This window comes from Cebus imitator, unplaced genomic scaffold, assembly GCF_001604975.1.
Source record: "Cebus imitator isolate Cc_AM_T3 unplaced genomic scaffold, Cebus_imitator-1.0 Scaffold144, whole genome shotgun sequence".
NCBI classification, from domain to species: Eukaryota; Metazoa; Chordata; class Mammalia; order Primates; family Cebidae; genus Cebus; species Cebus imitator.
This window is the reverse complement of record NW_016107459.1, coordinates 89,666-102,409: the sequence shown is the minus strand read 5'-3', so window position 1 is coordinate 102,409 and position 12,744 is coordinate 89,666. Positions and strand designations below refer to the sequence as shown.

The window sequence follows — 12,744 nt, the reverse complement described above, 5'->3', positions numbered from 1 at the left end:
GCCCACTTCCAGTACTATAATTTTTGTATGAAGATTACCACCCTTCTGAAGACATGTGATTTGAACATTAGGGTAGCCACAAGAAATTTTCAAGTGTTCACTAATTAAAGATAAGCAGAAGATAATGTAGTAAACTTATGAGATCTCTCTAAAGAGAGGGTAACCTTATTTATCTATGGAAGTTACATGGTGCAATATCTGTGAATCTTGTGTATCCTACTATAGGATTTATCCATTATAAATTTTTCCCAGAATTTAATTGAAGCGATCAATGGTACCACTTCAGCTTTGGAACTCATTCAGGTCAGATTCAACTCACTGGCCAGTGTATTTACAGATGATAAGTTTCACCTGTGGACAAAGGTGGAGTTTTTGTAACCACAAATAAATCCTTTTGTATCTGAATTAATGCTTCTGGCCAAGTGGAAAAGTTCATGCAGAAATTTAAGAAGAGAGTCACCTGGCTTTTTAAAGTAAACTTCAGTGGTTCATGGGATTTGTTCAGCTGGCTGGGTCCAGGACCCTTGTGGGCATGGTTGAGATCAATCCTCCTCATTAAAGTCCTGTATATAGTATCTTCAAATAAATGCAGATGAAAAAATTGAATGGATTTTCTCCCAATCCCTGCCATTCAGATTAATTAGAGGAGTGGCAATGTCATGGGGAAATTTGCTATTAGCCAACAATGTTGTAGAAAGAATGTGAATATTATATTATTGGGAGACATTTCTCCAAAGGTCTCCTGTGTTACTACACATTTTGAAAACAGGAGTTCTTATTAGAGAACACGGGTTCCCTAAGCTCAGGGTTTCTTGGGTGTCATATAAGCCCATTACTCATACAGTATTCACTTGAACTGTTCCACATTGCCTTGTGGAACTTGAGGGCAAGACAAACAGATGTTACTATGAGGCTCATGCTGCTTGCTGTACTATGAGTAGTAAGTCTTCTATACAATCTGAAAGCATGGTGTTTTCCACTGGTATCCATGAAAGTGATGCCGGCTACCTTGTTACCTTGCAAATAGGGTCAAATTCCCAACCTTTCACAATTTCTTACAGCATTACATCACAAATGTTAGCTATAAGAGATCATGGGACTATTGTTTTTCTATAAACAGGACTATAGCCAGGAATATTACACTCTCAGACAAATTTGGTATTATATCTGCAAAGAAAAAAGAATGGCTATTGAGCCAGCCAGGTAAACATAGCCTGTGAACCATCAGAGTTTACCTTAAAAAGCCAGGTGGCTTTCTCAAATTTCTGCATAAACCTTTACTGGGCCAGAAGCATTAATCCAACAACAAAAGGATGTATTCATGGTTGCTAAATTTCTACTTTTGTCCACAAGGAGAAGACAGCCATTTCTCTATAGCTATCTGCTACAGATTGGTCAGCCTATTTTGGCTGAGTGACTTTCTCATTTCCATGCTTTCAATGATAAGTAAACCTTCCTAATTGACATATAGTTTGTTCTCCTGGTATTAGTCTGTCGGAATTCTGTGGGCTTGAAGTCTCTTTATTGAAGATGATTCTATGTAAGTTATAGATTTGTTTTTATTTCACAATCTATTGGAAATTAATCTTATTTTTATATCTATAATGTTAATATACTCTCATGGTTGAAAGTTAAGGACTAGGAAGAGATCATTTGTATTTGAATTGGAGCTTCTCCACTTACTCAAAAGTCACCTGACCTCTCACTACCTCTGCTTTATCATTTGTAATAATAATAACTACCTCAGAGGACTCTTATGAGGATTAAATGAGATAATACATGTAAAGCAGTTAGAACAGAGGCTGGATATAGTAAATGTTCTCTATTAGATTAGCCCTTATTATTATATTCTTGAGTAATAGATTATTGCAACTCCTTTATACTGATCAGTGATTAAGATTATAGGCTCTGTCAGACTTTAAATATCAGATCTGATACTTCCTAGTTATGTTTTTTGTGGACAAGTTACCCATTGGTTGTTTCTGCCTCCCTATTCGTAAAATTGTGACAGTAATATTCTTCATAGGACTACTGAGAGCAAATTATGATATCTCATTCTAATATCTGACAAATTAAAATAATCAGATATATTTTTAATATTTTAATTGCTGCAATATTTGATCATACTTTCTATTGGTATGGGGGCTGTTTCTCACATATTTTTGCCTCTTAAAATATTATTAACTTCCACAATCAAGATTGAAGTCATTCCATAAAGCCTTCTTTAATCCCTTCTGCAAAATTAAGCACTTCTTTACACACCAGTAGCACTGAGTTTAAATCATTCAGAACACTTAACCCACTATTTTCTCTATTAAGAGAGACACATCTTTTGTTAATTATAAGTTTATTAAAGACTAAGACTACATTTTGTAATACTTTGTATCTCATACTTTGTATTGCACTGAGCAAATAAGCAATGGATATTTCTCAAAAGATCTATTTTTAAAAACTCAACACTTCCTAACCTATTTTCAAGCCTTTTAAAACATGTTTTGAATCAATCCATTCACATTTTTTCATATTTTCATCCATTTACTTAAAGATATCAATTTTCTTTGTTAAGAAATTTAAAGTAGACATTTACATTTTGCCCTTAATTATAATTAACTGCTTTTGAAAAAGGGGTTTCTCCACTTGACTTGATGTAGAAGTCTAAATCTTTATTAAAAGTATATATTTTTTCTAAATAAAATATATTTTCAATAACATTTGGCCCCAGGAAGCTGCATAATTCCATTCATAGATGATAGCAAATTCATTTCTTAATGGCAGCAATTCTTGATAACCAACATAAAAGTCAAATACAATTCTGATGTTTGAAGTTAAAGTGATGGCACTGATGAATGGATATGTAAATACAAGTAGCTCTTTTCAAAGTACAAAGCGTTTGAATAGCTTGCTGTTTATTTTGGACTACAGTCCAATGCTTTACTTGCAAGATTTATTGTAAGTATAAGTATTAAAGGGAAATTTTCTTTCATTAAACAAGTTTATGACTGAAAATAATTTTAATAAAAGCAGAAATATTTTTCATAAATTATTAAGTTAAATAAGTGAAAAAGCAAGTTCATCCCAAGAATAAAAGAAAATTCCTAAAGCAAACCTCGTATCCAACTAGATGACCCAATCATATGTTACATGATTATTCCATCTTATTTACTCAATGAAAAACTCAGGAGAAAAGAATAAGAAATTTCAAACATGTATAAATGATTCTGTGACTACCTATTTAATATACATTTTCAAAATATAGTTATTTCACCCACAATAAAAATGTCTTCTTTTATACAAATTACCTGACTATAATCTATGAAGGACTTGGAAACAAACTAAGAAGGAATTTTCTTGCTTCACGGTCATTTATAATGAAAGAGTGATGTTCTTGTTTTAATGTTGAGAAAATGCCTTAATCAAAAGTTACTTTTCTGTTCCAAATCCTAGCACTTTGGGAGGCTGAGACAGGCAGATCACAAGGTCAAGGCATAGAGACCAACCAGGCTAACATGATGAAACTCTGTTTCTACTAAACATGCAAAAAAATAGCCAAATGTGGTGGCATATGCCTGTAGTTCCAGCTACTCAGGAGGCTGAGGCAGGAAAATCACTTGAACCCAGGAGGTGGAGGTTGCAGTGAGCCGCAATCATGCCACTGTACTCCAGCCTCGGCAACAAAATGAGAGTCCATATCAAAAAAAAAGTTACCTTCTGTTCTTTATTTCATAGGACTATTTTCATAGTACTAACTAAAAGCACCATGGCATGTGTATACCTCTGTAATAAACTTGCACATTCTGTACATGTACCCTGGAACTTAAAGCATAATAAGAGTTAAGGTTTTTAAATTTATTATTTCAATACATGTTTGATCATAGGTCATAAGAATACCATTTAAGTTATAAAGCTCACAAATAATCTGACTGTAAGAAAATCAACCAAGGCTTATTCAGCAGGTTGATTACAGAGAAATTACTATGTTCACTAAATAATCCTATCAGGGAATTTCAGACTTGCATTGGGTTCAATCCGTACTTTTACTGATGAGCCAATTATTTTTAATATCCTTTTTGTTTATTCTATTCATTTCAGTCTCTTAGTCTGTGTTCTGTGACCCCTTAATAACATGAATTAAGCAACAAAAATAAGGATTTCCGTCTTGGAGACAAAGGAGTATGTTTCCAGAGAGTGCCACAGACTTTGGCTGAAGCCACTCCACCAAGTTTAATGGGACTCTGGCTGCCAAAACCCCATGCAACGATTGAATGTTTAGGGCTAAATGTAACTGCCACTTGCTCTCCCTCCCTGGGAGTCCACAGCAGCTCTTTCTTATTTGTTGCTTCCCAGATTCCTGCCAACTTGTTTGTTCTCAGTTCTATTGATGGCACTTTCTGGCTGACTCTTGTGTAACTGTTCTCCAATATTGTTCACATTGCTGGGTAGCTTAGGAGGAGAAGGCAATTTTTAAAATGTTTATTTACTTATTTGCCAAGAAAAGTAAGTTACGCTACAGAGAGTGAAATCTGTTTTTTTTTTTTTTTTTTTTTTTTTTTTTTTTTTTTTTTTTTTTTTTTTCAGAAAAATGTAAAAACTGAGCCCATCCATACTGAACAGAAAATTTTTCTAAGACTCCTTCTCAAGACAACCTCTAAGAAAACACGTTTCAAAATATGCATTCTTTAAAAAGATCTGTCTATTTTCCCTCATTTAGTCATACTCATCTATATTTTATTTCTCCCCCTAAAGACACAAATAAGAGGCAACTATAGGTTAATATCTCTGGATAAAAAAAGATAGATATATTCAGAAAAATGTATGTCAACCAAAATATTATTTGGTTTAGTTTATAATGAAGTACCAGTAAATATACTGAGACAAAGCATTGTCTTCTCAAATTATGGTAAATTTAGGGACAATGCTTTATGTTTTACTTTGGAAGATTAAAGAAATTGTTTTTGTGAGATTTCCTACATAGATAGCATGCAATATGAACTGTATGATGATATAATTTTAGTGATTCCAAGGAGCTAAGTACTCAGTAGATATTAAAGTCTACATAAGGGTGTGAGCAAGATCTTTCAGATTTCATTTAACCAACTAATAGAAAGAGGTAAATTTTCAGTGTTCTAGGGTTATCCAATATGGTTTTCTGCATTATAGTGAGGTATACATAGTTTTGAAATGGAAGAAAGACAGTGTTGTTTTTATGACTAAATTCCTATTATTAGAAAAATCAAGATGTAATGGAGTCAGATTCTCTCTAGAAACATTTGTAAACTGAGCATTAAGTGGTACAAGTATTTATATTTAAACTTCACTTTATACCAAATGTTGGACTTAAACACATTAACTTAAATACCTAAGAAGAATATGACAAAACAAGAAAACCACAAATAACAATGAATAATTTCCTTTAAATTTTTAAGATTTCATGAAATTGTTTCTCATGCAAATATCAGCTTACAAAGCTCACACAAATTATAAACACTTACCATATTCACTATCATAGAATATAATGAATTTCTGCCAGGCATACTCTGTGACCACTCTTAAGATAACGTCATTCAAGTAGACAGGTGGGCGAACTGAGAGAGTGTAGTCATCATTCCTGTTGCTCCGCGTGAGTCCACAGCCACTCCTTGGGGTCCCAGCTGTTGAGCGCTGAATGAAGAGGTGGGGGATATGCATGGCATCTGCCAAAGACTGGAGGGATCCTGCTGATGTACAGCCAATGGAGCTGACCAGGGCCAAGATGCCTTGATTCATAAGTTCACAGGCTGTAAGAAAGCACAGTAATATTCAAAATGTCACTGGGTTTCACATATTTTCCCTTTTTGAGAAGCAGTGGATAGATAAAACTTATAGATTTTTATACAGGTATACAAATGTTTTAGAAAAGAACATTCTATATGAGGAGATCCTCAAATTACAAAGCGCTATTCATATTTCAAGAATTCTGCTCTTATTAGCTATGTGACTTGTGCAAATTACTTAGCTTCTCTTGGCTCAGCTTCATCATCTGTAAAGAGGTTAAAATTAAGAATCTTCCAGGATTATTGCAAGGATTACAGAAAATACAGTGTCAGTTATTTGCCTCTCACATGATAAATATTCAATTAGTGGGAGATAAACTTTTATAATTATCAATTTATAATTCAGAGAAAAGATAATTCCCAACTGAATGTATAATACAAGGTTTCAAAAAGTAGATGATATGTAAACTGGTGCATAAATGGAAAGATGAAGGTTTGGCGAAAGCATTTCTGGCCACAGAAAACAGCGCTTCTGGTATCCAAAAACTTGATGACATTGCCCCTTTTCATAAATTTGAGAAATAAAAATGTTTTTGTTCTTTTCTTTGACAGTAAGAAAACTTATGGTCAAATCAAATCAAACACTAAATTGTAGCCACTGTCCCACTCTGGTTCCCAGATCAACAATTTATAATTTCTACTATATGGTTACAATCTATTTTAATTTCACTTTATTCTATGTGCATATCTCAAAATGTACTTAAAACTGGATCAAACGTAAATTATAAGTAAATGTAAAGATCGCATACACACAAAAAAGAGTTAAGAGGTATACTGACAGTCTTTGAAAAGATCAAAAATAAATTCAAAAATAAATGCAGAAGAAATCAATGAAAAAATTATTTTTATATTGGAAGCTCATTTGTTATAACTGGTTCAGCCTTATGTTAGATTTTAGGCATTCTAGGTATAAGATTCTTAAGATTCAAAATTTATTATGGATTGTTTTACATGGTTCTTTAAAAATTTAAAGGAAAACTTAATAGTAAGTTCTTGTATATAATTAATTGGCCAGGTAATGAAGGCTGATTTAAAGTGCAAGCTTAAAAGTACTATACTAATGATAAGCATATAATCATCAAATAAATGTATTATTATTAATGCCAAGGCAACCAATACATGCAAAATAAATAAATAATTATTAGAGACATATTTTTCAAGCATTGTCTCATGAAAGAGATTATACTCATTTCCAATAAATGTGAAAGCATGAGGGATGGATGCTTCTTCTTCTTCTTCTTTTTTTTTTTTTTTTTTTTTTTTTTTTTTTTTTTTGTATTTTTAGTAGAGACAGGTTTCACCATGTTGGTCAGGCTGGTCTCAAACTTCTGACCACATGATCTACCTGCCTCAGTCTCCCAAAATGCTGGGATTATAGGCATGAGCCACTGTGTCTAGCCCAGATGGATACTTCTTAGACCATAACATTTTGAGGTCTAATTTTAGCAAAAATCACATGTTCTACTCATGTACATGAATTCAATTTTCATAGAAAATAATATGTTTATATTTAGAAGTTCAACTAATTAATGCAAAAAGAGTAATCAAATTTTTATTTCATTACTTTCATATGTACGACCATTAATCATTTATATAAGCAAAAAGAAAGTCACTTTTTAGAAGAGATTTTGTTTGTAGCATTTAAAATCAAAATAAGAAAAGTGCCTTAATGTGTACACAGCTGGATTCAAACTTCAGATTATATCAATTACAGGTAATTAAGTAAGTATAATATTTTACATACTTCTACCACAAAACTTATAAAGTTATCAACATTGAAATTTGGAGAAAAATTTACTTTCAGTATTATATTCTGTCAAATATAACATTGTAGGAAAACTGACTGTTTTAATCTTCAGATTTAGAAGGATACATTCCAAAATTAAAAGTCATACATTAATCTTGCTTAGCAGATAAATTTGCTTTAGCATATATTATTGTTTCTTTCAATCCACTGTTACTTTCTATTAATCTCCATTAGAACACAAATTAAGCAAATACTAAAACCAGTTATTTTTGTATAAGAAAATGTGTTGTTTTTGGATTACTATTTGGTATTACTTATCATGCTATTTGTATTAGTAAGAATATCTTAAATTTTCCTATAAAATCAAAATATAAATAATCAAAAATTATAGTCAGAAAACATATAATATCAGGCCTGGAAGATAATTTGGAGATCATGCAGTCCAAGGATGGAAAATTTGCTTTACCTGCTGTGCTTATGATGACCTTGTTGGCAAATTGGTATCCTAGAATGTTGTTTTGAGAGTTTGAGACTCAATAAGAAAAAGTACCAAAAGCATTTTGTTAGGTTTCTCATAGAAATAGACTGGGAAAGTAGTGGCCTGTGAGTTACAAACGAGCATCCCTCTGTTAGTACCCAACCCTTTATGGTCAAGAAATCACACACCCACACTTAAAAAACAAAATAGATGACCCAGCTCTCTAATACACTGCCCACTGCCCTTTTCACCACAACAGGCACAAATGGAGAGTCTTGTATTTGTATCCTTAAAATTTTGCATAGCAAAGGTAAAGCTCTAACTAGGGAAAATCTCATTTGAGATAGTTTTATTGTCCAGTTTGTTGAAAGGACAGATTCACAAGAAAAAAACGAACAAACCCCTTCAAAAGTGGGGGAAGGATATGAACAGACACTTTTCAAAAGAAGACATTTATGAAGCCAACAAACATATGAAAAAATGCTCATCATCGTTGGTTATCAGAGAAACTCAAGTCAAAACCACATGGAGATACCATCTCAGGCCAGTTAGAAAGGCGATCATTAAAAAGTCTGGAGACAACAGATGCTGGAGAGCATTTGGAGAAATAGGAACACTTTTACACTGTTGGTGGGAATGTAAATTAGTTCAACCATTGTAGAAGACAGCGTGGCAATTCCTCAAGGACCTAGAAATAGAAATTCCATTTGACCCAGCAATCCCATTACTCGGTATATACGGTATATATCCAAAGGATTATAAATCATTCTATTATAAGGACAAACACACAGGTATGTTCATTGCAGCATTGTTTACAATAGCAAAGACCTGGAGCCAACCCAAATGCCCATCAATGATGGACTGTACAAGGAAAATGTGGCACATATACACCATGGAATACTACATAGCCATAAAAAATGATGAGTTTGTGTCCTTTGTAGGGACATGGATGAATCTGGAAACCATCATTCTTAGCAAACTGACAGAAGAACAGAAAATCAAACACTGCATGTTCTCATTCATAGGTGGATGTTGAACAATGAGAACACATGGATACAGGGAGGGGAACATCACACACTGGGGTCTGTTGGGGGGGAATGGGGAGGGACAGCGGGGGGTAGAGAGGTTGGGAGGAATAATGTGGGAAGAAATGCCAGATATAGGTGATGGGGGAGATGGGGGCAGCAAACCACATTTCCAAGTATGTACCTATGCAACAATCCTGCATGTTCTGCACATGTACCCCAGAACCTAAAGTGCAATTATATATATATATATAAAGAAAGGAGGTAGCGACACTGAAGAGGAAAGGAAGACTTCATACCATTAAAATGAGTTGGGACTGGACGACTCAAAATGAAACACTAGTTGTGCACATATAAGAACGGGCCTCCACAGTAACCTGCCATTTCCCCTTCTAGGCTCTATTTGATGCCAATTTTGCCAAAACAAAATGTCGGTTAAATATGGAAGATAGAAATTGATTTGCTCTGGAACTATAGGGACCTAGATTAAGGTTAGTATAAAAAATAGACTATAACTCATGTCAGCTGAAAAGAGATTTCAGGAAATAAAAGGCTGCAATAAGAACAGAAACAAAGCTTAATAAAGTAGACTACCTTTTGCAAGAATTTCATGTCTTGACAATAAAAGACTTTATTATTATAAGTTGTAGTTTCATAGGACACACAGTTGGTTCATTAGATATAGAAGGAGAACTGAATTTGGAAGATCAGAACGTGTGTGTGTGTTTATCAACTACTTTAAATTAAAATAATCTGAACCTAGACCATCTTAATGGCATATTTCTTTATCATTTTTCAAGCTTTGTGATTTATTTACACTATATATATATACATATAAAAAAACATCTGTATATACACCATATTGAAAAGCTTGCTGGTTTGTGACTCCAGCTGTTTGAGATTCTAACACTATCAAAGATGTTTCGAGTTTTGAATTAACTGCCAAATGCACAACTATTATTTTTATTATTTTTAATAGCAATTCCAATTAGCAACACTTTTACCATTTGTGGTCACTCTACAGTTACGGAATTTAATTCTGCTCTATAAATGTATACATTTAAGCTAAGTTATGTTCATGTAAACTACCATTTTCATTTCTTAAGCTAAGCATTTTGAGTCTTTTTTTCTTTAGTAAAATAAGATAAAAAATAAAAAGCATAGAGTTAAAAAAATTTATTACCCCTTACTGAATACTCATTGAGAACTCAGTAAAACATTTTTGGGTAGCATTACAGTTTTTGAACCCATATATTCTTTGTGATTTTTTTTCTAACTTGTTTATACTGACCAATTTGTCCTAATATAACTTCTTCCAGTGATGTTAAGTCACAGCAGGACTTTAGCACATTACATTCATACACTGCTATGGTTTGAATGTGTCCCCCAAAGTTAAGGTATTGAAAACTTAATTCCCAAAGTGGTGGTGTTGGGAGGTGGAACCTAATGGGATGTGTTTGGGTCATGGGGGCACTACCTGTTTGAATGGATTAATGCTATTATTGTGCTAGTGGGCTCCTTATAAAAGGACAGGTTTGGCCTCCTCTTGCCTTTCTCTTGCCTTCTCTTTGGCCTTCCACCATAGGATGACACAGCAAGAAGGCCTTCTCCAGATACCAATGTATTGATCTTGACTTCCCAGCCTCCAGAACTGTGAGAAAATAAGTTTCTGTTCCTTCCAAATTACTCAGTCTCAGGTAATCTGTTATAGCAGCACAGAAGGGATGAAGACATACATATTCATCAACATACATATCAACTTTCAACCATGTACCAGGAACTTATCTGGAGATCAGAAATTGTATGTGACTGGTTTTATTCTCAAAGAGCTCCCAGTCTGTCCACCATAGACTTTCCAAAATGTGCCCTGCATCACAATCAAAAGTGAAGATTAAAAACTAGAGATGACTAAGTCTACTCCTAGAGTTTCTAGTTTATTCAGTCCAGGCTTTTAATCACATATTTGCATTATAAAATGTTACCTGAATAGTTCTGATGTGTTACCTTTTCTGAAAACATTAGCCTGGTGGATTGTAACTGCAATGCTCTTTGAAGTGGTTGTTGCAGAACATCTAATATTTGTTATTTGTTGATTTTTTTATTACTTTTCTCAATAATTTTCAGTCATATTCAACAATGACCAAAACTGGGCAGTGAAGCTTCACTATTTTTGTATTCTTTCTCTGACAACTAAATGTAATCTAATTTCTTTTTCTCTGTTTATTTCATTAATGAATCACAAACATAATATTGATGATTGTTTTTTAAATCTTCTAACAAAAAGCTCCAGACATTTGCTTTTACACTTCTAGGAATACAGTAACAGAAAACAATTTCAGCTTATCTAGACATTTAGAATTCTTTGCAAATATGATTTTAAGCAACCATTTGAGATGTGACATTTAAAGATGGTCTATATTTGGGACATCATCAATGTAGTTTGCCAGAAATAAAATCATCTGGACCAATTTCTCCAAATAAAGCTTGTCTCTATATAAAAATAGTGTTACAAGGTCCAATTTAATTATAATTATCTACTTAGGAAATGAAAATACAAAAAAATTTATTTTAATTAAAAAGTGTTAAGATTTTGTTCCTTCTTACAAAATAAACATGCTAGAATGGTTGATTACCAGCCATCAAATGAACTCAGATGAGTAATTTTCAGTCAACTACTTTTTTATTCATCTAAAGCCAATATGAACTTTTAATTATATTAGTGATCCAAATCTGAGAAGAATTAAATATTTAACCTGGCACATATTATAAGTTACCTTATTTTTCAATTTATATCTCTAAAAACCATGTGCAGAAAGTCTCTTATTATTCCCATTTTCAAGTAAGAAAATTCTGACTCAGTGACATTAAATGCATTGTCTGTCATACCACTAGTAAATCCATAACACTAGTAAATGGCAGAGATGGGATTCAAATCTGACTTAGATTAGAATGTCTGGGCCATAAAGAACTACACAATAAACCATTGTTTTTAAACATAAAAGGCCATATAAAAATTTAAAAGGATTTTAACTCTCCCTTATTACAAAATTCAGAAAAATTCGGACTCCCAGATATAAAAAAGAAAAAAAAAGAAAAAAAAAGAAAGAAAAGAAAAATAAGAATAATCCTTAACAGTGTTCTCTTTTTTAAAGAAGTTTGAGTTGGTGATTAAAAGATTGATTCTCGAGAGAGATCCAAGATGGCTGAGCACTAGCAGCTCGGGACTGTAGCTCCCACTGAAAGAGCAGGGAACGAGAGGATGCCACACTTTCAGATCAATTTTTGTTGCTCAGCCATCGGGAGATTCCCAGCGGAGGAACCCCACGTGTCGCCAGCGCGACTCTTGAGGCCGGCGAGGCGGTTTTGCCGCTGTCTTGGAGTGGCGGTTCTTGGTGCAGAGTCAGAAAAGCACCATCAATCTTAAAGCCGCTGTTTTGGCCGGCGCAGTGGTTTGCTCAGATTCTAGCGCCGGGAATCAACAAGTTGGTCCATTCAGAAACCCAACTATAAAGACGGTAATTATAAAGACCACAGATGGATAAATCTATAAAGCAGGGAAGAAAACAGCCTAAAAAGGCTGAGAATACCCAAAATCAGAACGCCTCTCCCTCTACAGGGGATCACAGTTCCTCAGCAGCAACAGAACAAGGTCTGATGGAGAAAGACTGTGTTCCATTAGCAGAA

The 12,744-nt window shown here is 33.7% G+C and overlaps 1 protein-coding gene across 2 annotated transcripts in view; it reads right to left on the bottom strand.

Annotated features, from left to right (window-relative positions):
* Positions 1-12,744, bottom strand: part of GRID2 (glutamate ionotropic receptor delta type subunit 2) — a 731,875-nt gene that overhangs the window by 714,353 nt on the left and 4,778 nt on the right. For both annotated transcript variants that reach the window (XM_037743424.1, XM_017542400.2), the window contains exon 2: positions 5,490-5,774. In XM_037743424.1, the coding sequence (XP_037599352.1) occupies positions 5,490-5,763 (274 nt within the window). In that variant the 5' untranslated portion in view covers positions 5,764-5,774. The remainder of the gene's footprint in view (positions 1-5,489; positions 5,775-12,744) is intronic.